Source organism: Pezoporus flaviventris, unplaced genomic scaffold (genome assembly GCF_033815535.1).
Source record: "Pezoporus flaviventris isolate CSIRO_AGI_PZ_B2104156 unplaced genomic scaffold, CSIRO_AGI_Pfla_v1 ptg000001l, whole genome shotgun sequence".
Taxonomy (NCBI): Eukaryota; Metazoa; Chordata; class Aves; order Psittaciformes; family Psittacidae; genus Pezoporus; species Pezoporus flaviventris.
The window spans coordinates 38,665,170-38,693,117 of NW_026892549.1; the positions used below are offsets into that span (position 1 = coordinate 38,665,170).

The window sequence follows — 27,948 nt, forward strand, 5'->3', positions numbered from 1 at the left end:
TCTGGCCTTTTAACTTCTTTTCTCTGTGCCTTCAGTGATAGAAATCAAAGACAATTAATTGCTCATTAATGTCTTGGGGCTTCTTTGATCTCCCATTCTCTCCTTCTTTCTTGCCCTTCACCACTTCTCAATTTAAATAATTCAGCAGTGCTGGGACATAAAAAGCAGAAGGGATAAACCACACCTTTCATGAGCAGCACAAGAGTCACTATGTCAGTATATATAGCCACATATTTTTGACACATGGGGGTTCACAGATAAAAGTAGCCATGTTCTAGCTGGAAAAATTGAGCTCATCTTTTAGAAAACCCGTAGCCTGATTAATTCAAGGCAGATACCATTAGGAAAACTCGTGAAAGCAAAAAGTAACCCACTTAGACAATACTAAAAATGAATCAGTATATGAAAATATCCATTATGTTTTATAAACTGACCCAAAACATCTTATACAGGGAAAGTACTACCTATTACCTAATACAAATGTCTGTAGTAGCAAAGATAAGCTGTTTGTAATTAAGGCTGTTTGAAAACTAGACACTTCCATACAATAACTGGAAGCTACAATGAACAAAAAATCATAAGCTAAGACAGACATAAGTACACGGAAGAGCTAAAAGAAATTACATTTGAGACTGTAGGCTATTCATTATGATTAGAAGGAAAAATATTGTAATGTGAAAGTTTAAAAAAAGCCAAATCACTGTAATACTGAAACACCTTGTAAAACTATAAAGGAGACAGTGCAAAATTAGCAAAAGGAATGATCCCTCAAATGCTGCATAAAAATGCTGAAAAAAATATGATCTTCTTTATTAGATAAAAGCATGACTTAGATAATTGAGAGCTAATAATAAAACGCATACACCTCATAACTCGTCAGTATTACAAGAGTAGATGTTTTAAGAACAGTTGGGGTTATGTCGTAGAGCAGTGGAATAAATTACTGAAGTACAAGAAAAATAACAGAAGCCCTATTAACTTACCACAGTGAGTAGGGCTTTCATCACTCATATCTCCACAGTCATTATCACCATCACACAAATAGGTTCGAGGAATGCAAATATTTGTGCTTTGACATTTTGTATAACCAGATTGGCAAGTGCGCTCCGCTTTAAGGAGGGACAAACAAAAAGTTCTTTAGAGTTTTTCTTAATACCGTTACGCTCTATCTCATTAAAAGATAAATAATATTGTTAAAGAGTGCCACCTCACTCACTTGCTAAACTGCAGTCATACTACTTGTGCCATATGGAAACAATTAGACAATTGCTTTTATTGACAGAAATCCCGACAAAAACATGATCAAAGAAACACATGCCACTACTTGTGTGTGAGGCAATGTAAATTGACATGTATTCACACTGTGATGCCTGCATTTGCAACCAGCTGGTCCTGTATGAATCATCAGGAAAAAAATCCACTAAATATGTTTTCATTGATTTCTTATCTCCAGCTATCCAGCTAAGTTTTCCACTGCAAAATGTCATCTTAGTGCAAAGACGTGATGAGTTTGATTAATTGTAACAAGCAGTCAATATTGACCTAATCATAGTTTACATCTTAAGGAAAACAAACGTTACTGATAACTTTGAGAGCTACAAAGCATATAATTCTAAACAGAATAAATATAAACTATGTCACAATATACACTCCCGATGATTAAATATAGTAGAATTAACAAAGTAAAAGTCCACTGTCAAACTCCAGGCTAGTCCTGCAAAAACATGAACCCTGCATCCAATGAATCCAAAATAACATTTTTGAAATCCATGTGATTACTCATAAGACCTAATAGTAAGTACTGCATGAACACTTGTAACATCAAGGCAGACTATTTAAAACAACTGTTATTATGAAATATCTTAGGATACTCCAGAATATCTATTAATAATTCTATTTCCTTCAAATAACATAAAGCAGAATCTATAATGGAAATAAAGAAATCCTTTATCCTCTTTGATTTTGTCATGATTCTTCACACACAAACACATTTACCTCTTCTTCAGTCTAAAGACTCAGACTCAAATAGGCATTAGGTAAGCAAACTTACGGCAATTCCTCTCATCTGATGTTCCATTATCATGACAGTTGTTCACTCCATTGCAGACATACTGAAGAGAAATACACCTTCCATTATTGCAAGTAAATTCTGTGTGGGAGTCACAAGTTCGGAACAAGCATCCTGCCTCATCACTGTTATCCCCACAGTCATTGTAGTGATCACAGCGGTAATGATAGGGCACGCATCGCCCATTACCACAGGTAAAAGCTGTTGGCTGACAAGTATGGAAAGCTGCAGAGAAAATAAATGGATAAACAGATAAATAAGTAAATAGATAAGACTATACATGGATAAAATGTAATCTAAGCTCTGTGACAAAGAAACAAGTAAAATCACAATATTTTTACCTGCCAGGGCAAACACAGCTGCAAAACGGACTGCATGGAAAGTAAAACACATATTTGAATTAAACAAAGTAGAAATTACCTATACATGACAAAAATTCAATACCACAGTGCTTTTGGATTCTACAGCAAATGAATAGCCATTCAGGCCTCAAGTCTTTGAGCAAGCAAGAGACTGTTTCTAATGGCAGCCATTAAGATCCATGATCATAAAGACATAAAAGTGAGAATACAGTACAGGTAAGAAAGAGTATGAGTCGCTTTCGCATGAAGATATTTTAAACGCTTACCACACACACTTTCCAATTCATCACTGCCATCACCACAGTCATTGTCATTGTCACATTTCCATCGCTCAGAGATACATTGCCCACTAAGGCATGTGAAGAAACCAGTATCACACCTGGTACCATTATCCACAATACAGTGCTTGTTGTTGTTGGCTAAATACCAGTGACCTTCAGAGGGGCATTGACATTCTGCACCAGCTGGACCTAAATTTATGTTTGACAGTAAAAATAAAATAAATTAAAAATTAGAAAAAGAAAAACCCCACAAATTTAATATTGCTGCTTCAGATAGAGTTCTATAAAACTGTTCACAGCTGTAACACTGAAATTCTCACAATTCCTATAAGATCTGCTTAGAAGTCTGGTGACTTAGCCAGATTTTTGTCTCAGTTAAGCATAAGCAAACCCATTAAAACCCATAGGAGGTATTCCAGAGTTCTTTAAAGAAACTGAGATGAGAACTTGGAGTATCTTGGAGCCACCCAAAAACTATTTGTACAATAAGAAAATATCAAGTGTCATGGTTTAAAACCAGGCAGCTATGTTTCTGGAGCCCATGACTCAAAAGGACACCTGTCCCACAGTGTAGACAGAAGTCAGTTTGTGCCAACTTCTTACCAATTGTCCAACATTTAAAACAAGACAGTAGAAACATTTATTTTGGAAATTAATCATTAGGTAAAGATTTCAGATTATCATGTGATATAGTGACCATAAAGACTTTTTAAATATGTAGTAGGAAACATCTGTTCAGTATACAGCACATCAGTATGTATTCATAAGGTAAGCATATACTGCAGAGCTCATTTCATGTCTCATCCCAGAGGAAAAAAAAAAAAAAAAAAACAAAAAAAAAACACATTAAAACCCCAGAAAACAATATTTTGGTTTATATTTAGAGAAACCTATAATTTTTATTTGTGAGTATTCAGACACAAGCCTCAGGTGTGTTAGCAAAATACCATGACCTTGAATTGCAACCATTTTGATTGCATTTATAAATAAAATAAATATTAAATATATTATATTATGAACTCTTATAAAGGCAACACTAATACCTTACAGTCATCAAGCATAAAAGCTTACCTGGTGCACAGATGTGACTGCAGCCACCATTAAACTGGTTGCAAGGGTTGGTACACTGTTGCTGCTTACTTTTTGCCCAGACATGAATATCCATTGGTCTTTGTGGAAGATTCATGATCATCACAATCTGATCTGAACCATCATACTTATTAGCTCGGTAAATGCTTTGTGTGCTCCAGTCTGTCCAATATATGTGCTGATCAAACAATGTCATTGCAAATGGATGTAGAGCAGTGCTAACAATTACCTCACGATTTGTACCAGTGAGAGTGCATCGCTCAATCTTCTGCCTAAAATAACAAAGAAATGATTACATCTTAAAAGCAAGAATTCTTTTGGTTCATGGATAAAGCCATGTCCTAACTAGTCCAGCAACCAGTATCCACCATTTCAGTAATGTGCACCAATATGTAGGGTGTTGTTTTGAGGTAAAAAACTCAAATTTTCTAACAGTAATGCATAGTAGCAGCTCTGTAATACTGACACAATAATGTACTGCAAGTATCTGTCTGAAGATTGAAATATTTAAACAGCTGCACTACTGAGAACTAAAATGAATGCAAAATTTCAAGAGAGAATACTTTTTTGGAATAGGTATGATGTTAATGACTTCTTACAACAGGAGAAAACCAACAGTCCCATGAAATGGGACAGGCTTTCATTTCAGTTTCACCTTCTACAGATCCAGAATTACACAATCAGGAAATACAAGCAAATTCATGAGATGACAAACATGCATTTTCTGCCATTTCTCACATAAGAACACAGGAGGGGAAAACATTTCTAATATATAATAACCACTATATATATATAATATCTAATAGACATAAATGATAAATGTGATAGCATATGATAAACATTTCTTCCTAGTTAATCTTCCATTTTTTATTCTACCTTATGAAGAGTGTTAGCAATGCTAAGCAAAATGCCAACAAATAAGACTTCAAGGAGCCACAGAAAATCAGGGTTCAACTCCAAGTTCTGTGATAGACATGTTCTGCTATGCTGTGTGTGAACCATTCTTGCACAGACAGCACTACTAACCCTCAACCATCTTGTCACTGCTTCTCCCTCTCAGCCATTCCCACCCTCAATGACTATTTCAGCAGAGGTCAGTGGGGAAGCAGAAGATGATATGCTGATGCCAGGAGACTCAATATGCACTATACACGCAAGAACATTATTTCTAAGCATTGTTTATAAAATCATGATAAATGTTAGAGGTTCCTTTTATCACACAGAGTCCTGTCTGATAGACAGATCATACAAGAATGAAGCATGACAGAAGAGAAAATGGAAGATGTTCAAAAGTTATTTGCAATGAGGAAAACAAGAGAAAGATTACCAAGGAACAGAGGGGATTATTCAAAAGAAAAGAAAGAGCTTGACAGAAAAACATCAAGATATTCACTAAATGCTGAAAATGAGATGATACAGTTTCAGCAAGTTGAAGATAGGACAAGAATGAGCATGGATAAAGGCTGTTTCTTGTCTGCAGCTCCAAGCATCCTCCTGTTCAGTCACACTGTAATGTTCACACAGGAGGACTGCCAAATGCTTATTGACAGAAAGAACACACTTTGGGTTGTCACTGCGTCAGCAAGTACGGCATCACTCAACTGCACTGCTCTTCATACTCATCTCTGAAGAGCAGATAGAGGTAGTACAGTATGCTTACATATAAAGGTATAATGCCTAAGAAGTAGAGTGGTGTTTTCACAATATCAGTGGAACAGAACAATTCTCTAAGAGGCTGTGGCATCTTTCACACATAAGCTTCTGAAAATGAGCTAATAAAAATCCCAGAATGGCTCCTCAGAAGATAAGGAAGCCATGGGACTAAAGATATCATAACTGGTCATTTTCTTCCTGCCAGCAGATTCTCTCCCTGTTCATCACTGTGTGGCCAATACCTCTTGCCTGTGAAATTGAAAGGTCCGAATGTTGTTACTGGAGACTCCAGGCGGAATCTCCACCCTTCACTTCAAGTCACCAAAACAGTGCTCTCAAAAATGCTCTAACACCTTTGTATTAGCACCTGAATATAGTTTATCTAACTCAAAGCAACTATATGTTTAAGTCTTCTCTAGATACAAAATGTAATTCTTACCAATTCTATTTAAAGCATTCACTAGACTACCAGTGTGAGTTCAGTAAGAAAGGAAATGGCCAGTGAGAGAAAATGAGCAGATAGGAGATTTCTCAGAAATATGAATAGCTCCTCTCCTTTCACCAGCAGGAAGGAAAAGGATGTGTTTAATTTAAGGAGAAGAAAATCATCATTTGGTAATTACTGCAGGAAAATAATAATAGGTGGACGCTGCATGAAATAAAAGCTTTAATGTGAAAGAACAGTTGTGGGAAAAGTGCAGGAAGACAGTTTTCTACGAAATTGCACTTCTACAGAAGAAAAGAAGCTCCATCACAACTTTCCTGCAATACAGGCTCAGCTAATTCCCCCTTTTTTCATGGCACAGAGCACTTCTTAGGGGGAGCCCTGTACATAGCTCCCAGGTGTCAACAAGCTCTCATCTGTTGAGCGATTCGTAATATGTCGCATGCAGCAACTGTGAAGATATGGGAAAGGAACAGCATAAAACTAGCTACTTGAGATGTATGTCCAGGCTTGTGTGTGTGCCCAGCTGTCCCACAATACTTACAAGGGAACAGGACAGTCTAGAAGAAAAGAATAAAACACTATTTTAGAGAATGTGGATGGCACCTTTGGGAGACTAGCGCAAATAAGAGGAGAATAAGCAAAAGTAAAATGGAGTAGAATATACAGTTCACCCTTGTGATCTCCTGGTGTATTCAGAGATAAGAAGCACATATTTTTTGAGTGTCTGGTCTTCATATCTTATCCTATGCTGGAATTTGTCCTTCTAAAGAGGTAAAGGCCCTCCCCATGAAAGTCAGAATAAAGAAGACTTCATTCTGTTTAAGCAGATGCTCCCCTACCTCCATTAACTAGAATTTGAAAGAGAAAAGAGGACATCTCATTAGACACCCTGCATTCCCTTTAAAATAGAGGGTCCCATTACAGGCATCTTGCCTTCCTGCACACAGATGAATCCAAAGAAGAATGCCTTCCTCCCAGAAGATTCAATAGAGGAACTGACCATAATAGTTATTAAATTACAGACATCACTTTTCTGTCACAGAAAAGGAGAAGCAGGCAAAAGGACTGCTATGCTGAAGGAACCAGAAAGAATTAACCATGAACAATGTATGATGTAAAATGTGCACTGAGATTTTACTTGTTAGCAAAGATGGTTATAAAAGTCCTGAATTGCACATAAAACCAACAAACTGTCAGTGGGTACAAGTGTCATAAAGCAGTAGACTAAGTCTACACTGTGGCACAACAAAGCTTCTTACTTCACAGTAGTTCCACATCAAGACTTGACATTGCATTACTGTTGAGGAATACACTTAATGTTCTGTAATACAAAGTACCGAATTCAATTGAAAAGCTGAAAAAAACAGTTTTAAAAGTGAGGAAAAATAAATAATATATCTACTAGAAAATTAACCAAATATAAACCAATAAGTGTGTTACAATACATACAGATTTCCATCAGCCCAGTATAACTGCTGTTCTTCATAGTCCAGGGTAAGCCCATTCGGCCATACCAAATTGGTGCTCACAATAGGTGTTCTGAAGTTTCCTCCGAGTGTAGCTCTTTCAATCTTTGCATTTGAACTCCAGTCAGTCCAGTACATATACCTGTCAATAACATGATTACAAGGTTATATTTTCAGCAAACAAAGCTCCCAAAGCTCTTATCTGCTCCAGGATATGCCCACCCTGCTGTCCTTCATTGAAGTGTGCAGTGCAAAACTACTGGAAAATAACTAATTCCTCCACTTTGGCCCACACATTGATAAGGGAATCTTCTAGCAGGGATCATTGGGGTCCACTGGAATGACCCTCAGAAAAATTTTTCCCACTCCTATGAGAATCCAATAAAGTCAATTAATCTTTCTCTTACCTTTCTTAATTTGAAATACAGTATAATTAGCAATGAAACTAGAAATACAGTAATACCCCCAGCCTCTCAGGGAATGTTTTGATACTGAAACCAGAATTTTCTGAGGCACTCAGAAAATACAACAGAAAATGGGAAAGACTCTACATAGAGACATCTCTATGACACTCTTGGAGAAATCTTCAAGATTTTGCCTTACACAGCAAATGGAGGCTGGTTAGTTGCCTGACAAATACCTGCTTTGAACATCATTCTCATTTACCCACAGCACCTGCCTCCCACCATCACTAAGTGGAGCCTCATGCACTACACATTCATCAATACTCAAAAACTCTCAGAATAAAACTCAAATCTCTGAGGCTGAGATCAGCTTAGAAAACTGAAACCTAAGAGTTAGGTCTATGACAGCTATGCACAGCTAGAACTTAGGGCTCAGAATAGGAAGTATCTGTCAGTCTTTGTCACAGTCTAATTAGTAGTTTCACCTACAGTCAAAGTATACAAAGTGCCACACATACCCTCTGCAGGGATCTAATACGATGGCTCTTGGTCGTGGAACCCGAGCAACCACTGTGCGGTTTGATCCATCCACAGCCATTGAGCTGATGGTCTGATTGAGGTACTCACTATAGTAAACTCTGCTGTTGATCCAGTCAAAGGCTATGCCATCTGGAGTCCCCAGGTCTTCAACACATGCAGTCAAACACACACAAGTTCAGTACAGTTTCCAAAGATACCACAACACTCTGACATAACGTGGCAACATTAAAGATCGCTCTGAAATGCCACAGGTATGAATATAAATTTGGCCATTTAAAAATCTGAAGAACTAACAATTAGGACTTAGGCAGTCCTGTGTATGCAGTAGGATTAAGAAGACCTTTTCTTCACAAAGACCTCAGTTCTGATTGCTGTTCTCCAAGTAGCAGGAATCATCCCTCACTCCATAATATTAATTTACTATATATAATTTATTATATATAATTATATATATAAGAACAGTCAAAAGAAACATTTCACCAGATACCTTAACTAAATAGTCTACCTTGGCCATTAACATAAAAGTACCAGCTGGGCTAGTGCTAGGTGCTGCAGCCCATTTTTTTTCAATATCAAATGACTCTGTATCACATTTCACTGCACTTACCAGATGCAACCACTGTTGGAGGGCTAATTCCTGGGTAAATACTAACATAACTGATTCTTCCTGTTCCTGAAGGATAACTTTGAGTAAAATATATACGGTTGTTTATGCTGTCAAAATCCAGGGCCACTGCAGTTCTTAACACATTGACTGTGCGGAAGGGAGGACTATGATTTTCAGGATCTAGGTGGATACTTCTGAGGGCATTCTCAAGCGTAAAAATTAGGTAATCATCAGTTGAAATGGAACATCTCTTGCCATCACTGCCTAGTGTTCCAAAGGCACAACCACATTTGGGTGTCTGTATGTCAGGTAGGGCAAAACACAGATGAGAACAGCCTCCGTTGTTGTCCAAACAAGGGTTGTTGTTGACATCAAGGGGTGTACGTGACTGGAAGTGACTGTTGTAAATGGTAACATCCCTTAACCAATTAATGTTGTCTCGTATTACTGTTGGCTGATCAGTATTGCCTGGCTCCTTGCTGGCTTGGAAGACTTTTTTCAGGTTTCGATCCACCCAGATCATAGAATTTCCAAAAATAGTGATACCATATGGAGTTGGATAGCGACTGCCATAACGCACAATTTCAACATCACCACCATCAGGCTGAATTCTTGCTATCATGTCTAAGGAATCATCCACCCAGTAAATGTAGCCATTGCTGTGATCTATGGCCAACCCACGAGGTGTGACAATGCCCTCAGACACAAGAACTGTTCTGTTGGTACAGTCAAGAAATGCACGTTCAATCTTCGGATTTTGCCCATAATCTGCCCAGAACAGATATCTGGCTTTTGGGTCGACTACTATGTGCCTTGGCATATCTATAGTAGTTTTAAGCAGAACACGGCGATAAGTTGTGTTTAAACGCAAAACTTCTATAAAAGTTTCTGTCAGGAATGCATTTGTAAAATAAAGATTTCCTGTATTTAAAGAAAAAATAAAATTAAAAAAAAAAACAAACAAAAACAAAACCCAAAACAGAAAGTTAATATCTAGCATTGATACCTGAGAAACATGAGCTGATAAAAAATCAAAACCATAAAATGAATATCCATAAACACTGTAGTAGTTGGAAGCATAAGATACTTACCTACCCTTTGAGGAATTAGAAAGAAGGCACACAAACTGATGGGTGTCGTAACAGTCAATTAATTTCTGAAACCTCACTGATTGCCATGGGGAAAATTAGTGGTGTAAGATTAAAAGTGCATTAACTACAATTGTTCTTTAGGTATACTTGTTGGGTTTTTTTAATCTAAGCCTTTGGTTTGCCATTCCGTAATTTTATCACTTTACCTTTTAGAACACACAACTGTGAAATCCACATTTTGGCACAGCACTGTATACTAAATTAAGAGTATACAGCAGAAGATTATTCTAAACCTCGTTGCAATAAGGCTATCAATCAACAGAAAATTTTTGCAAACATATATGTAATGCGCATAGTATAAATTAAAGGTATCAATGGCAGTGGTCAGTTACTCAGAGTTGATGAACACTTTCTGAAGAGTTAATATTTGAATTAATCTCTAACATGTTTAAATTGGAACAGGAAGTGCAAGTGGGAAAATCAAAGTTCAAAGACAAAGTATTTCTTCTGCTTTCTCTACTTTTCATTACAATTTATAGGATTTGTACTCAGCATCTACATCTGAGGGTAGATGAACAGCCATCATTTCTTATTAACAGTGCCATCAGACAACTTTTGTGCATTCTTCTCTGGGACATGTTTTTCACTGTGGTAGTAAAGTACAGAGGTAAACTGGATGACAGCTACTTAGGAACTCACAGACAAAAGGAGACACCTAAGACAAACACGAACTCCTCATGAGAGAAAAGTTTCTATACATCTGCTCTGATAAACTTTCGTTTTTATATGTATCTATCTGTAAGAGCTATTCACTGCTTTCTCTTGTTTTAAAATCAGTCTGTAGACACATAAGTTAGAATCATAGGACTCCCAGTCAAAATAGTTCCTTTAAGATGTTTACCCAAGTCTAAAAATTTCACAGTCTGTGAAGAATAGCATGCTGCTAAATTCATCTGTTCTTACCTGCTACCCAGTCGATTGCAATGCCACGGATCCCGTTTCGTCCTATTCCATTTGTAACAACATTTCTAAAATAAGAACCATCAGGTTTAATTTTACGTATTGCATTCTGAGAAGAAACTGTGCTACTGAAGTCACACCAGTAAATGAAACCAGAAGGCATGTGAACGTCCACATGAAGCGCATTTCTTCCTGAAATATTTTGAAAAGAAAAAAAAACTAATTACCTTTGATATAAACTAACTTATTTAAAACATGTGCTATGCCAGCCAAAGTGCAGGAATCATAATTTTTTCCCCTACTATAATATTCACATACCTCTTCCTGCCAGTGGTACCATGGCTTCAGAGTGATCAGATGTCTCTAAACTAAATCCTTTAATAGCAGAAAGCATAGAAACAACTACAAATGAGCTGTATGGGGAACAGGTTCTGTTATCAGGATTTAGCTGAAAGCCAGTAGCACAGGCACAGGAGAATAATCCACCAGGTACAGGTAGGCAAAGCTGCTGGCAAACTCCAATATTATTACTGCAGCCATTTGAGGAACCAGCAGAATCTGTGAAAGACACACATGGCAAGACATAAAAATCTGAATTTAATCATCACAAACTCTCATGGATATATAGCCAAATTCATATCTTTGCATAGTATTAACAACCAGCTGGCAAAAATAAAGAACTTAATCACTGTACATTTTAGCACATAAGTGTAACCAAGGGATTTGTTGGTTTCTTGACATCTAAGATAAACTGGGCCAAAAAGCAAATAAGATGGATACATAAATTTTAAGCCAAAGAAACAAAATTTGTTACTCAGTCAATATGGCAATGATAATATTTCAGTAAATTTACATGGGCCAATAGATGCCTTAACTGGATGGTGGAATATCTCTTTATCAAAATCAGTTAAAATGCTTCTGATACTTTTTCTGAAAGCCCAATCGATTTCCTTTGAAAGAGCATGCATTCTCTCTCTGAGCAAGGTTCTGAGCTTTCACAAGTTGGATATCCTGAAATACCCCTTTATCAAATACTCACTGTCTCTGTAATACACACGCAGGCACTTCAGTCTTGGGACATTATCTCTCAGTACTACTTTGTTTGCTCCAGTGGACTTGTCAACTCGTTCAATAACTTCATAATCTCGATCAGTATAGTACAGAAAGGTATCATACACAGCAATTCCCCATGGATGAGAAAGATGAACCACCAGAGTCACACGATTTGTACCATCCACATTGCCTTTCTCAATCTAAGAAATCAGTTTAAAGCTTAACATTACATTTTTTACATTAAAAGTTCAATGTAAGAATACAAAATCGAAATGCAATATATGCTACTAAAATCTTTTCATGCATGAGATTTTTATGTACAAGGTTGGAAGGAAAGCATCAGCAGGATGCCAACAACTTCTGTTTTCTCATTCATATTCATCATACATTTTAAATGGTAATTAGTAACAACATTTATTCAGATTTTGCTCAGTCCTGCAACTCCCAGTTAGATGATAAACTAAAGTAACTGAATTATGTATGGGAACCAGAATAATAGAGATAGATGAATAGGTAAAAAAGCAACTATTTACAAAATATCTCCTACCGTTCCTGTGCTTGTAACAGCCCAGTACAACTTTTGTTCCTTAATATCAATGGTAATGAACTCTACGTGGTCAAGGTTGCCAGTGAAGAGGGTTTGTATGCCTGATCCATCCATGTTTGCACTGGCGATCTTTGCTGGGACTCCACTCTCAGTTCCCTGGTCTGTCCAGTACAGCTTCCTGTAACACACATTATCACATCTGCTAACAAAGCTGATAAGAGATCAATAGACCACTTCAGCATATGCTTAAATCCATCTCCTTCATCAGACAAGTACTCAAGCACATCTGAACAGACATCACTTTGAATCAGGACACAGTGAAAAAGAGACTTCATTTGAAGAAAGAAAGAAACAAAAAAAGAAATGTCTTGAAAAAGAGAACAATGCCTGATTAATCGTTTTTAGAAACCCATAACCTCTCCCAGTATCATCCCACAGTACCATCAAGTAAACTGAAGTAGAGCACTAGGACTGTAACAAGAAAGCAGGAGATGAATAATTCTGTTTCCCAGATAGCTGAGGGGTTTCAGTAGCGAGTTAAGTTCCAATTTGTAAATAAAACTACAAGTTCGGAAAAATCTGTATGAAACAAAATTCCACTATGTGGCTCTGGGGAATATGTGCACTGCTCTGGCCTCAGCTGCTGAAGAACACCTAGGGCACATGGCAGCCAGACTTCCAACTAGGGGCAAAACATCAGACTTCAATTCATCTTAAAGCCTGCCAAGTCACCAGCAGAGCTACCTACTAATATGGTCCTATGGAACACGATGGTATTTTTGTGAGGAAAAAAAAGCATCATACTGCAATTTTAAGTACTCTGTTGGAAAAATAAACAAATTGCAGCCAATTCTGCTGCTATTTGGAGAATGCAGTATAATCACATTTAGTATTCTGCTCTTTAACACGTGGCATTCTTCCCATGTAGTGTGTCTTTCTGCTATAGAAAGGCATCAAGATAGACATCACAAGGTACTATAAAGACACACTTCAGAGTTCTCTTTACTCTGGGTTCCCATTTTTCAGAGATTTTTTTCACAGTCATAATATTCTGGGATATTTTTGAGTAAAGAAATTGCCATACAAGTATATGGTAAATGAAGAGAATTAACATCTATGCAACAATTCGGGAAGCCATGCAAGTATTTTCTAGGGCTTAAAAACAATAAATAAATTCTGCATAAATGTGAAAGAAAGAAAGAAAGAAACAAAACAACCAAACAATAAAATCAGAAATCCTTCACTGTGAGGTTGGTGAGGCACTGGAACAGGCTGCCCAGAGAAATTGTGGATGCCCCATTCCTAGAAATGTCCAACGATGCGGCCTTGAGCAACCTGGTCTAGAGGAATGTGTCCCTGCCCATGGCAGGGGTGTTGGAATTAGATGATCTTTAAGGTCCCTTCTAACCCAAATCATTCTGTGATTCTATAAAATTTAGGATGGAAGCTGAAGACCCCAAAAATTAAGGAAAATGTGGAGAATATTCTCATGCAAAACCAACATCAGTTTTGGAAATTTACCCTCTTGCTGGATCAACTGTCAAACCAATCGGCGTGCCAGCTCCCAGAGAGGTGCCATCATTGGTAATCAGTGTTTTCCTGTACATTACATCTCCATGCAGCTTCAGGACCTATGCAAACATTGAACTCATCAGAGCATGGGATATAGAACTTATGATACATTTTCAAATTAAAGGAAGAAAGCCTAAATCCACAGGGATTGAAATTGCAGAATACTCTCTCAAATACTATGACAAAAAGATGTTCTGTACTCCAACCATCCCCCTTCTCTAACATGCATCTCTTGAAAGAGCTACTTGCAGCCTGGAACCTGTATTAACAAGTAAGCGTTTTTGGTATACAAATACTTAATCTTTCAAGTTCCATGATATCTTGAACGTATTACAGGCTGAAAGGCTTGATAAAACGCCGATTTAGAAAATATTCAATTTTATTTGTTTCAATTACCTGCCTTGTAATCTAGAAGAGTGTATTTATATTTTGGGACAAGAAGATCAATGACTGGGCTTATTCACAGTCATTACTGTATTATATATTGTTTATCCTCTATTTCCCTACACTAAATGGCAATTTTATCCTTCACAAACCATCACGCTCCTGTCTCCAGAAAGCTAAATAATATTGTATCAAAACATTTGGGAGTGGATCTTGGCTCTTACTGCATTTGATGGCAAAATTCTTTACTATCAGATGGACTGCATTGGGATTATTGATTTGAAGGAAGAACAGTAAAATAATAATAACTGTAGTGATCAGAAAGGTTTAGTGCCAAATACCAGAAGCCTAATGATTGAATGGCTGGGGGGAAGGAGGGATATCTCAGCAGAAATCAAGTTCCCAGAATACACTGCTTTCAATCTTTTTGACTATGCTCGAATTTAGGTTTATTTCTTCAAGTTTGTACAGTATTTTTCTACAATTTGCATTTTAAAATTAATCTAATTTCATTTTTTCACAAAACAAAGCAAAATTACTGATTTCAACCTGTACACTTAGCAGTGAAAATTCTAAGCTCTTACTTTCCAATTGCCCTTCTTAAATAATTACCTCAAGTGACTGAGTCCCTGGGTTACTGTAATACAGGTTTGCAGATATCCAGTCCAATGCCAGACCAATGGGAGCACCAATAACAGATGCTGGAGCAAAAACTGTTCTGTTGGATCCATCTGACCTCACTCTGTGAATTTCACCCTTGGAAAAAAAGATAACAAAAGTGAAAAAATGTCAAGAGCAGAAAACACTGTTCTATTCCAACTACATAAGTTTATGACTTGCAAATTTTATGGTATTAGCTACAGTGTGTGCTGCTAAAGCACGATATAAACAAGCATGCAGACATGCTGACCATGTCTGGGGAAGATCTGGCTCTGTAGTGCAGGCTCCCAGACAAGGTAGCACTGGGACTCACCACCCCAGTTCTTTACTGAGGCAACATGTGCAGTAAGTCTGCTCTGCTCTGGCACTTTGCTGGAAAGACAGAGGGGCACTGACATCTCAAAGGGACAGAATATACAGCACACCATTACAGCCTGAACTTTGCATCACTTGAAGACAAGAGGCTAACACTTGCCCAGTCCAGGAAGGGAAGAGGTGGACACAGAAGTAGACCAGTCCCAGGCAGTAAAAAAATGAAGAACAGGTTGCAATTGCCATCTCAGAGCAGAAACAAGTGAGAATCAGCTTTAGGAAAAGCACCCAGTGATAATTTAGTCCATGCATATTCCTAATTGCTTTGTTACCATGATATCAGTACACTGTCTGAATATATCAGTATAGAATTGAAAATGGTGCTTCAGAAAGGAACCAATATATTAGATGGTAAAAATCTGAACAAGAACTCCAGGCCAAATTAATAGGTGGCTTAAATAGGCAGAAGTTCTAGACATCAGTAGCATGCTGCTTGCTGAATCCTAATAATGTAGTGCTATTTACAAATTAACCTGTGCTTGAATCCTTAGGCCTACAGAAAAAAGCAGGAAAGTAGAATAACTTTTGCTACTATAAAAATCCTACTTTAAGAGCCTGATGGATATTGAATATTTACAGCAGTGTCTAGTATGATAGGCACTGTAAAGACAGTGAGAAATTCTCCTACCTATTATTGGCATTTACAATTAATAACCTATGGAACATGGCAGCTGAAGATATAAATACTCCAGAAATGGTTTTCAAGTAGAACAGGGAACTCTCATGCTTATCTTTGTTTCCCGAGTTTGCTTCAGACAGGATGAAGTTGATGGATGTTCACCTGAGCATTAACTACTGCTTGAACTGTTGCATAGTTTTAGCTGTACTTTCTCTGCCAGTATTGTCAAGTGTAGACAAACCCCAGGGAAACCCAAACTTGCAACAGATGGAGACAAAAAAGGGTACTAAGGAAGAGGCCTTGTGGTAATGGACAAGCACTGCAGTTAAGAAAGTAGGCAAATATGTTTCTGACATTAGAAACTAGAGAAAGACCTTTTTTCCAGAGAGTGAGCCATGACTGACACAAGTGTGGCAGATGTGAGCAACAGCAGCCTGAGTCCTGCAGGTCGGGGTTACAGAACAGGGGACTGCCCATAGTCATGCATCTGTCAGGCTGAAGCTCAAGACCCAGCTAAAGTACAGCACTAATCCACACACAGCCAGCAGAGGCAACTGGCATTTCACTTGCCAGCTCTGTCAATAGATATATCAGCCCCTGACCTCCAGCACAACTGTTCAACCTGTTGTAAATGTCAGCTGTACCTGCTGGCTGAGATTTGTCAAAAATGTTTTTTCAGACTGCAAGGAGGATCAAACAGATTCCTGAGAGTTTATCTATTTCCCTTGACAAAAGGTTTGCTTAAATAGGTCTATTTAAGTACTTCATGGGAACTAGCCATTCTAATTTCCAAAGAAGAAACAATAAGTTATAATTCCTGTATGAGTGCCACAGAAAAGGCTTTAGAGTGAGTAAAGGAAATGTAAAGGAAAGAGGTTGGGAGAAAAAAAAAAACAACAAAACAAAACACAAAAAAAACAACAACAACAAAAAAAAAAACAAACCATAAATCTTGTGTGGGTGAAAAGTAACAAGCTAGGGAACACATAGTTTCTTAGCTCAGGACAAGCATTAAAATCACTTCGACAAACAATTATGATCAACTATTAAAAATCAGCTCAAACTACTTTTTAGATCTAGAAAACTTGTATGTGCTACCTCTAAATTGTTGTGACTTTGCAATCAATTTATTCTATTTAAAGAAAAAGTTGCCTCTCTACTATGTTACTTTATTAGAGTGCTCAGGCTAGATGTATCTTCGTTCTAATGTTTAGTGCCACTGTGTCCCATGTACTGCTCACACAGAGAGCTATTCTGGCTGTGTTTGCAGAATTAAGTCCTAAATCAAGAGAGAGGAAAGAGTGGACTATAGCAAAGAGGAACTGAGAATATGGTTCTGTCAAGGCTTTCTGATATTTCCCATTCACATCTCTGACTGAAATAGAAATACCATTAATCAAGTATTTCAGCTGACAAAGATGAAAACTAGCTTACAAAAGAGATTAAGCTTCTTTATCTTATCCTAGGAGGGAAAACAAAGCAAAAACAATCCCCAATCAAACAACAAACCAAACACCCCACATTTCATTCTTTGCAATTATATGCATCAAAATTCTTCACTGCAATCCTAATATATTTCAGTCAAAAACTAATTTAAAATAAGGAGTCTTATTTCAGTGTACATTTGAACACAAATACTAACTTACCGGATTTTCAACCCAATAAATCATCTGTTCAGAATCATCAAAGTCAACATCAACACCATTTTGAACTCCTGCTATTGGAACCATCGCATCATTCATCTTTTCCTCAGGGTTCAGAGAAATTCCATAAATTATATTATCTCTTACAGCAATAAGGAAAGGGTGTTCAACTGTGAAAACATGTAATGTAGTTCAGAGTTATTTCTGATCAAGAAAATGGCATTACAATATGCTTCCCCTCTTCCACCCAAAAGTTCCATGATGCTCAGAATGGTTGAATATTGTCAGTGATGTTTTGAAACATTTACTTACAAGTTGTGCCCACACTAGGAGTGTGGTTATCAGTTATTGTAATTGTTTTAACATTTAAAGTTTCAGCACTGTGCAACCACAATGCACAAACAAGCAAATTCTGAGAAGGAGAATGTAAATAAGGCAGGATCATTCATTGCTGACCAATCTCTGAGAATAGGAATCAGAAGGACTGAGGCTCTCCAGGAAATGCCTGATGATGGGTTCTAATGCCTACTGAGCAGCAGTCACAAGCAAGGTACAATGTCACAGCAGCAATTGCTGATCTTTATTATATTGTAAGTGTTCAAGGCCAGGTTGGATGGGGTTTTGAGCAACCTGGTATGGTGGAAGGTGAAAGACTTGTTTTGGTTTGGGGGAGTGGTGGTTATTTATTATTATTTTCTTCACTGGCTGCTAAATACATTTATATAAATTTTGCAGTAAAAATTTTGACAGTAAAAAATGCAAGCCAACACATCATTGCACTTCTCAAAAATTATTCTCCATACTTCTCTCTTGCAGCTGGAGCTATTTGTCAAATTTGACATAAACTTAGATATTGTTTGTCTCAGCAGAAAGATCACATTTGGACCAATAATTGCCTGAAGACATATAGCTAGCTCTGTGAAATTCTTGGACTTCTTCCATTCCCCCCACTGAAGAATGCGGCATGCCAGTGCTCTTGTATAAAACATTTGCAAAGAACAGCTATGTTTCATGTGAAATTGTTCCAATGCATACAAGACCCTGGAGTCATTATTCCCTTTTGAATTGTACACACCACAACACTACTGAATCCAGCTGAGATATAGATATGTGAATTCTCTAGGCTACACTGTTTGTACTTTACAAGTTTGATAATCTCATTTAAAACAAGTATATTCTACACCAAGTTTTTTGCTGATTGCTTCAAGCTTACCACCTATGCAAATCTATACAGTCTGATTATTCCTCATTCACATTAATGGACAAAGAGCAAATTTGCTGAGCTATACAGATCTAAAAATCTGTGTAGCTTCAACAGATAGACATTAATATAACTTCTGCAATCTTTAAACGTAATACGTCATATACGTTCACACGAAAAATTATTATCCATAGGAAATTAATATATTGTTATATTAAATATGCAAATTTGCCATATTAATACCAGATTTTAACATACACAAAATCCTGTTTTGTTTACAAGCCAGCTTGATGCAGTCACCATCTTTAATGTCAACCTGAAATGTAGCTTTAAGTAAAATACACACAAAGGCAATCTTATCAGCATTCTTCTTATGTAAAGCTAGAAATAGCGCAATCCTAGAATCAATGCCTTTCCATCAAGCTAAAGTCAGCAGCATTTAATATGGGAACTAAGTAGGCAGAGACCATCAACACCATTGTTTTGTAGAGACACTAGGCAATCATATGGATGCAGCTCAGTTTAATCTTTCTGAAAGGTTGTGCTGGCCTTTTAAAGTAAACAATGCCAGCAAAGGTAAGGATAATAGCACATACTAGAAAAGAAATGGCTAGTGCCTAATCCTTTGCAGTCACTAGCAATAATTAAAAGCTTTTACTGTGAAAGGAATCAGCATATGTTTTATAATGTTTTCTGCTGTGCTGACCTTCAGCAACTTTTTTTTTTTAATTCCCCAAAGCTGCAGCTGTTTTTTACATACTGTTTTAAATGTATAAATTCCACCTAAAAAGAAAAACATAAGCTCAAATAGTATAAAAGAACTGTGCTTCATGAAAAGATATTTCTATTTCTCTTATACAATTTATAGTCAGCATTTATGCAATTTATAAAAGGGCCACAACTGCACCTAAATAGACAAAGGGAACTTTGCAAAATGTGGGAAATAAAGATAAGAACTGTCAATAGCTCAATTCAGCAGCAGAACTGGGTCCAACTCTGCACATGCATGTGCTTTGTCACTGTCATATTCTGTTTCTTTCATGAAATCTCTATAAGCCTGCACATACTAAAACCAGTACAGTTTTCTAAAGGGAACCCTCGTTTTTTAAATACAAATTTTCATTTCATTTCAGATTATATAAATGGTAATTCTCTTAATGCTGGTGTGAAAAACTGTGAATACAATATAGCTCTTTAAAGAACACACTGCTAAGTATCAAACAGGAAAACAGCATCACATGGCTTATAAAATTTGAGTAGTTTAAAAAGAAAGGATCTTTTGACTGACAGAGATTTGTTGTGTTAGCTCATCCCAAAGACACTTTCAACTTAAATTTCAGTGATTTGAAGCTTCATTATCAGGGAGGCACCAAAACATACTTCATATCTGTACCACTGATGAAAAATTAATGATCAATGCTTTATCTGACAAAACAAATCAGGTCAATTTTCACAAACTGCTTACCAATACTTAGAATTTTTGTGACTTTTAATCAGTTAGCTAAATGATTTTTACAAAACATTGCCGTCTGTGGACTGTTCAAAGAAGGTTCAGCAGTACTTTTTGATACAAAGTTTTATTTGCAAAGTTTTATTTCAGTTACAGCTGCACCACCTGTAGCATCTGCAATTCTAGGCTGTGTTTCTGGACCTCCTGCAATTGACATACTAATTTTTATCACAACAGAACATGTACCAGGGCTGAAGGAGAGCTACTGACACTATTTATCCTGAAGGACAAAAATGGCATAAGAAATGGGCACAAACTGGGGAAAGACTATATTTGAACAGAAAAGCAGGTTTCCAAGTATCAGAACCATGAAGTTCAGTGAGTTTTAGGGGCAAGAAACCAAAATAATCTTAGAATGCAGCTCACCTAGTGAAAGACAACATGATATGGTAGTCAAGGACAAAAAGGAAACAGACTTGAGTGACCAAGAAAGTCCTTTCTTGCTCTGTATCCCAACATTCTTAGAATTGCAACTCTTAAAAACAGATTTCTAGGCTAAATATTTATCATGAGAACAACATTCTGCCAGAGTATGTTTTTAACCGAGACTAAACTCCTTCTAGACATATTCCAACATCAAAATATTCAATGTGTTCAGAAATTTTAAACTATAGTTTCTTTAAAGCACTTTGACGTACTAAAAGAACATCTGAATCTCTGACTGATTTCTTTTGAGAACCTGGCTTCAAACCTTTAGGCCAAGTACATTCCATCCGTCCTACTGCCTGGAAAGGCACCAGACTGATTTCATGAGCAACATCCCACAGATTTGAAGTATCCCTTTTTGCATGACAGAGGGATGGATTTGATAGTGTCAGGTCTTTTTTTTCATCTCTCGCTATTACTGCCCTACCTCTCATGCAATTCCTGTTATCAGGAGAAAGCATCCATCCTGAAGGACAAGCACAGGAAAAAAATAGTGGTCCAGATGAAGAAAGCAAGCAGAGGTGGCTACAGGGGGACGCTGCACAAGAATTGATACCTGAAAAGAAAAAAAGATAGTATTAGCAATTGTAACAATATGAGCAACTAGAAGGAATATTCAATCTCATTGCTACTGATAATACTAACCCAGCACTAAAACCAGCTATTTCCTTAAAATTGAAAAACTAATTTATTTCCAAGAACCACAAGTAATACAATGCACTCGTAACAGGATATAATTTTTTCATGTGAAGCCAGTACCATTATCACAGCGGTCTTTTCTTTCTTTTTCATTTTTTATGCATCACAGAAAACCTTTCAAACTCCTTTTCAAACTTAACTACACCAGGATTTTCAGTCTTTGATCATTAAAACCCTTCTAAATGAGGGATTTATTTACTGAAGCTTCTTTGAGAAAACTAAAACCATAAAATAGTCACCTGTTCAAAGGTAATGGGAGTTCAATGCAGAATTTCTTGGATCACTATGAAGGTGGTCACTACTGACTGCTATTATTACTATACACTAAATATACAACTATTTAGATCACTTCCACAAAATTGCTGCTAAAGAGGATTTTTCAGGATGATCCATCATCATAGGAAAATAAAAATCAGCTCTTGAGTATGTCCTTAACAATTGCAGCAGGGCTCATTCTAAGAATCTTGGAAATTCCAGGAAATACACAATTGTTTTTAATATAAAAACTATCAAGGAATGAAATCAAATTAACAAGATGACAATAAAACAATGGCATAAACTCAAACTGTAAGAAAATTATTCATCTCAGCAATATAATAAATCTAAACTCTAGCTGGTGTAAGAGCTAATGATTTACAAAAAAAGGAGAGTGAGTAACAGTTTTAATATGGCATCTGAAATTTCAATCTGCAAATAATCAGCATGTTCTGTTAATTTGCAAGTGCTTTCTTTTCTCCTTCTTTGTCTGGCCACATAAAGTAGAACTGAACAATTCTAAGTGAAAAATCATAAAATGTACTAATTTAATATAATGAATTAAAATAACCAATTTTCTCCACCTGTGGTAGAAATTTTTTTATACCTTGGGTTGTAAAATAAAACCTCTTAAACCAGAACTATGATGTATAAATTAATGGTACCCTCTGGTTACTGAACAATTTGTAGTAGAATGCTAAGGGGCTTTAGCTCTGAATATGGTTAAGGAAGGTTTGGTTCCAAAACAGTCATAGCCCTAAAATTACTAACACCTTACTCAGACGCAACTGCTCAGCCTCCCCAGTATGAAAGTTTTAAAGAAAAAAAGTCAGTCATCATTACATTTATAATCAGAAACACTCCATACACAAGAAATAGAGCAGAAAATGAAACACAATATTCATGTCAAAATATTTCCCCCCCTACAAGTCACACCATGAAATGACAAAAAATTCCGATTTAGAAGATAACTCTATCTAACAAACAGAAAAAAAAAAAAATTGTTTTTTAATGTCTTTCATCTGCAAAGGATCACCTGAATTCAGGATTTATCAGAAATCCTGAATGCAATGAAGCAGTTTATTTATTATTATTATTTCATTAAGCAAAAGAAGACAAAAGTGCTTTCATGGAAGGTTAATGACAGTAGTCTTGTTTAAAAGAATAATTTCATTAACATTTGAGGAACTGAGTGTGGTATTAGAGACAAATCTTGACAATTAGAATGTTTTCCAAAAAATGCTCTGATTTTCTTATAATAACATTTAAAACAACGCACAAGCAAATGGTACCTACTACTTCCCTACTATTCTTTTGGGCTAGTCATTAGAACTACATGCTACCTAGGTTACTCTCCCTAAACGTGAGACTGTACAGGCTGAAATGACCTTCTGTTGCAAGTCAATAGTATGAATGATTTGCTTGGTTTAATCCAGCCCATTTCCTGACAAGACTGATTCCAGAAGAGCTTATGCATGACACTGCTGCATGGCTTATTTTTGTCATTACTAAAGTTGTTTTGCTGAGCTTACCATTAGGTTGCTTTACCGGATGGACTGCCACAAGCCCCAAAGGCTGATGAATGTTATAAATCATAACTGTCTGGTTTCCTCCATGCCATTTATTGGCCCGAATTACTCTATTAGTATAGCGGTCACTCCAGTACACGAAATCTTCAAAGATAGTTAAAGCATGTGGATGCTGCAATATCTAAAAGGCAAGGGAGTTTAACAATTTAGTTCTAGAGATATTTATATGTAAAGCTTGCAATGAAGTAACAACAGAGCTAAGCATAATTTTAAAAAATAAGAAAAAACATCAGTGTGTCTCAAAAGATATTTTTCAGCAAAAGAACATGGAATACCATCTACTGCCTGAAAACAAGGCATTAATTATCTGGGAAATATACTTTTTCTTTAAAATGAAAATGCTAAATAAACCCTGTGAGATGTACAGCATCAGGAATTAACAAAGCAGCCTAACTGTAGGGCAGAGCACAAGGAAACAACAGATAAAGGCCCGATTCTAGGTTTCCACAGGCACAAGAGGAAATCTCTAATGAGAGTTATGGACCTCTCAAGACCTTGTATCTCTGATAAACTGCCCTATAATCTACCAGAAGGTCGAAGAAGGTGGCTTATTTAAATTTCAGAAAACCACAAGTGAAGAAGGTTGCACTGGCTCCCATTTCACAACAATTGGCTCTCTAGCTAAAAATAAAATCTCCAAGGTTCAGTTTTTGAGAATATGCACGTGGTTATTTATACCAGCTTATGTGTATCAACTGAACATCTGAACTGTTGTCCTGGTACAGGGAAAGCGCTACAAGCAGCTCACTGAGAGACAGCCTTTAAGAGGGGTGGTCTTTATGAAGAGCCCTGCACACAGCAAGTCCTGGCAGCATAAAACCTTTCACTGCTGCCAAGAACAGCAGCAACCGTAACTCACAGAAGGTGATCAGGGAAAGTTCTTCCAGGTTTTTTGTGCTGTATTTGCCTATAGCAGTGTCAGATGTCATCTTTAGACTTCATGCATGCAGACAGAAAAACAGAATACTCTAAAGCACCAAGTCTACACTCAACTCCAGGTTCTGTCAAAGATCTGAGAGGCTGTGAACAGGATATGTACAGCTGCAGCAAGTAGCTAAAATACTTCATATCTGCTTCACCCAAGTCTTCTGCAGAAAAATACATTCAAGGCTCTGACAGTGCAATGACTGGAAATAGGTTAAGGACTACCTGGAAGGACATGGGAAAGCAATGGTTTCTTATTAATGTCTTACCAGATCACTTGCAACCACCTGTCGTCTGTTGTTTCCATTGTAATCACAAAAATCAATATAATCAAGATAAGCATCAGCAAAATAAAGAAGCTTATTTGGGTAATCAATGGAGAGTCCATTGGGCCAGTAGATTTTGTTGTTAATAATCACTGTTCGCATTTTGCCATCCATGCTGGCTTTTTCAATTCGAGGGTTTTGGCCCCAGTCAGTCCAGAACATTACGTGAGCACTGAAAAAAGTAACCTGTGGTTACCAATCTGAAAAAGAAACTAGCAGCCTATCAAGAAACATCACACAAAGACTCATTAGCAAAAAAAAATAGAAACAACCTTTTAAGAAAAGTCCTATACAGTGATAATGAAATTATTCATTTCAGCAGTATGCTGACTGAAGATATTACCGTAATTTCTGTTGTAAAGTCTTTTAATACTTCTATTGCTGTTTTCATTTCTCAGTAATAGAAGCATATAGAAGCTACTGCTATCATGGGTTTTCAAAGTTGATTATAATCTGATTCTCCAGTTCCTAAATAATCATTCGATATGGGTTTGTATTTTTACAGGCATGCATTGATAATGTTAACAGTGATATAACTGAAGAGCCCCACATGGCTGGCAGTAAGTGGACTTCAAGGCACTGAAGAGCTCAAAAAACAGTAGAAGTTTGTACATGAACAGCTCAAATCATAATATTTGATTTACTCTATGCCATTTGCTGCCTGAAATGGGAAAGTGATTTTGTGATAACATTAATATAGTACAGACAATTATTTTAGATTTGGGGCTATGAAGGAACATGTTTCTTTGCCAGGTAGGCATACCACATTATGCTACATATAAGTGTGTGGTATACCATCAACTCATAATGATATGTCAGAATTTTGAATTAATAGTACTAGGAAGCAAATGTAGAAAAATCTGTTTTACAGGAAAAATAACATCTTGTTACAGTCAACAGAGCAAGAGATTGCAAAATCACCCTATGACTTTTAAAAGTAAATCAACTCTGCAAACACTATTTTAAAAAATCTTCTTAAGTTTTCTCTTGCACTTGTCATTTGCAATTATAAAGAAATTGGGCATGTCTCAAATCTGAATATTGTCACATCATAAATTATGCATCTTTTCAAAACAAAACATAAAAAAAAAAGAATCTTACTCAGTTCTGGGATCTAACACTAGTCCCCTTGGGTTTGTTACATTTTCACTGATCAGCACCATCCTGTGGCTCCCATCCATTTTAGAGACTTCAATTGTTTCCAGGACAAAGTCTGTCCAGTAAAGATTGCGACCTACCCAATCTACTGCTATACTTTCAGTCACGGTGACACCACTGTCAAACACCTGTTTAATAACAAAATATTAAAAACAGAAAAGGAGAGAGAGACAGAGAAAAAAATGGTTGATACTAATTTTTTACCTGTTGCATTTCGATAGATATGGAAAATGGGGAACGACATCTCCAACGCTTTTAGATCTCTTATGCAGAATGAGGCACAATGTACACATCCAAAGTGCTGACAAACACCCAAAAACTCCTACTAACTTCAGTGGCTCTATTGAAGAAGTTAGCACCTACTAATAGGAAAATCAAGCTATAGCCTGATGTTAAAAAAGGGCTTCTTGAAAGCATTCAGTTTAATTTTTCAAAAACCTATATGAAATGTTGACTTAGTAGCTATGAAGTTGTTTCACTTTGTCTACGTTATCTCTCTTTTAACTATGCTGGGATTTCCCTTCCTTAACTGGAGGTAGTTTCTTCATTTTCCCTCTGCAATAGAGAGACAAGAATAATGGCAAAACTTACTATTTTTCTGTCAGTCCCATTTTGATAAGCACTCCAAATTTTATCCTCTGTTGTATCAGACCAAAAGATACGATCTGTGACTGAATCAAAATCAATAGCCACAATATTCCTCCCATCCCGAACCAGAGAATAAATACTGTGTGACTGAGATGTGATGTTGTCCACGACAATTTGGTTACGACTTGCCACCAGCAAAAGAAGATTTCCAGACTCTGTCAAAGGAAGAACAAAATTAAATAAATTAATTCAACAGTAATTCTGTGAGAAAAAGAAACACTGAGAAATTTGATATGGCTTTATACCATCAAAGCTATTGTATCTAGATACACATATTGAAAGGACAAATTCAAATCAATTCTTAGGCAAAGATCATAGAATAGTTAGGGTTGGAAAGGACCTTAAGATCATCTAGTTCCAACCCCCCTGCCATGGGCAGGGACACCTCACACTAAACCATCTCACCCAAGGCTCTGTCCAACCTGGCCTTGAACACGGCCAGGACAGAGCATTCACAACCTCGAAAACAATATTTTATCATATCCAGTCTGTCCATCCTGCATCTACCTTGGCTCTTCTCCACCGTTTCTCCATCCTTTACTCTTTCTACCAGACTCCCTTTTGAGTCTCATATCTGGACTTCAGGTCCTCTTCCCCACTGTCCAACCAGTTTGCTAGTTGGATGCCGTAAGGACATCCAACACTCATTCCTCCATAAGCCACTCTCAGCTCCCAGTCCTGACTCAATCCCCTTTAAGTTCTTTATACTACCAGTTACTCTACTCAGCCTGGTTCTTGCTCCCTTTTAGCCAGCCAGCTCTTTTTTCCTACCTTTTGACTGCATGGGGACCAGGAAAGAGAGTAAACAGATTACAGGAAAGCCAGCTGCTTGCTGTGGATAGATTACTGTGCAGCTGTTTACACTGGTTAACTGCTGAAAAACAACTGAAGAATAGCAACATGAAGACAGCAAACTATGAGAATCTCCCTATTAGTAAAGGCCAAACATATTTGCAGGTAAATTGCAAGAGTCTTCCACAACCTGAGTATATCCCTAAACCAGAAAACCTGTGGTGACAAATTCCACTGAGTATATAGCTCCTCTGTACTGTCAGTGTACTATGCAAGAGATACAGAACAACAGACACGTAGGCTGTAGCAGTGTTGTCTACTCTTCAGAAGTGAGCAAGTATGGCATAGGCACAAAGTAGGTTTTGTGAAAGGCTGGGATTTAAACACTGAACTTTGTAAAGAGAAAATTTTAACCTATGGCTTACACGTGCCTGGCATTGCTATTTTGCAGAGTATTATTTTGAACAACTCCAGGGTTTAAAAAAAAAATAAATACAGGGTTAAATTTTACTTTAAATGCATTAATTTCAAGGAAACAATAGTTTCCAATAAAACTCTCAGATGACACTTTTAATACTCTGGGTCATCCGTCTTGAACAAC

The 27,948-nt window shown here is 36.9% G+C and overlaps 1 protein-coding gene across 2 annotated transcripts in view; it reads right to left on the reverse strand.

Moving 5' to 3' along the window:
* The window catches only part of LRP2 (LDL receptor related protein 2), a 123,740-nt gene that overhangs the window by 42,095 nt on the left and 53,697 nt on the right, over positions 1–27,948 (reverse strand). For both annotated transcript variants that reach the window (XM_061452900.1, XM_061452890.1), the window contains exons 27-45: positions 26,499–26,710; positions 25,851–26,035; positions 24,693–24,921; positions 23,443–23,620; positions 21,384–21,512; positions 17,823–17,989; positions 15,138–15,281; positions 14,091–14,200; positions 12,570–12,747; positions 12,009–12,222; positions 11,288–11,527; positions 10,973–11,161; positions 8,919–9,839; positions 8,290–8,455; positions 7,351–7,509; positions 3,783–4,072; positions 2,697–2,900; positions 2,051–2,293; positions 984–1,109 (exon numbers count right to left, since the gene is read on the reverse strand). In XM_061452900.1, coding sequence (XP_061308884.1) covers positions 984–1,109; positions 2,051–2,293; positions 2,697–2,900; positions 3,783–4,072; positions 7,351–7,509; positions 8,290–8,455; positions 8,919–9,839; positions 10,973–11,161; positions 11,288–11,527; positions 12,009–12,222; positions 12,570–12,747; positions 14,091–14,200; positions 15,138–15,281; positions 17,823–17,989; positions 21,384–21,512; positions 23,443–23,620; positions 24,693–24,921; positions 25,851–26,035; positions 26,499–26,710 — 4,284 coding nt within the window. The remainder of the gene's footprint in view (positions 1–983; positions 1,110–2,050; positions 2,294–2,696; positions 2,901–3,782; positions 4,073–7,350; positions 7,510–8,289; positions 8,456–8,918; positions 9,840–10,972; positions 11,162–11,287; positions 11,528–12,008; positions 12,223–12,569; positions 12,748–14,090; positions 14,201–15,137; positions 15,282–17,822; positions 17,990–21,383; positions 21,513–23,442; positions 23,621–24,692; positions 24,922–25,850; positions 26,036–26,498; positions 26,711–27,948) is intronic.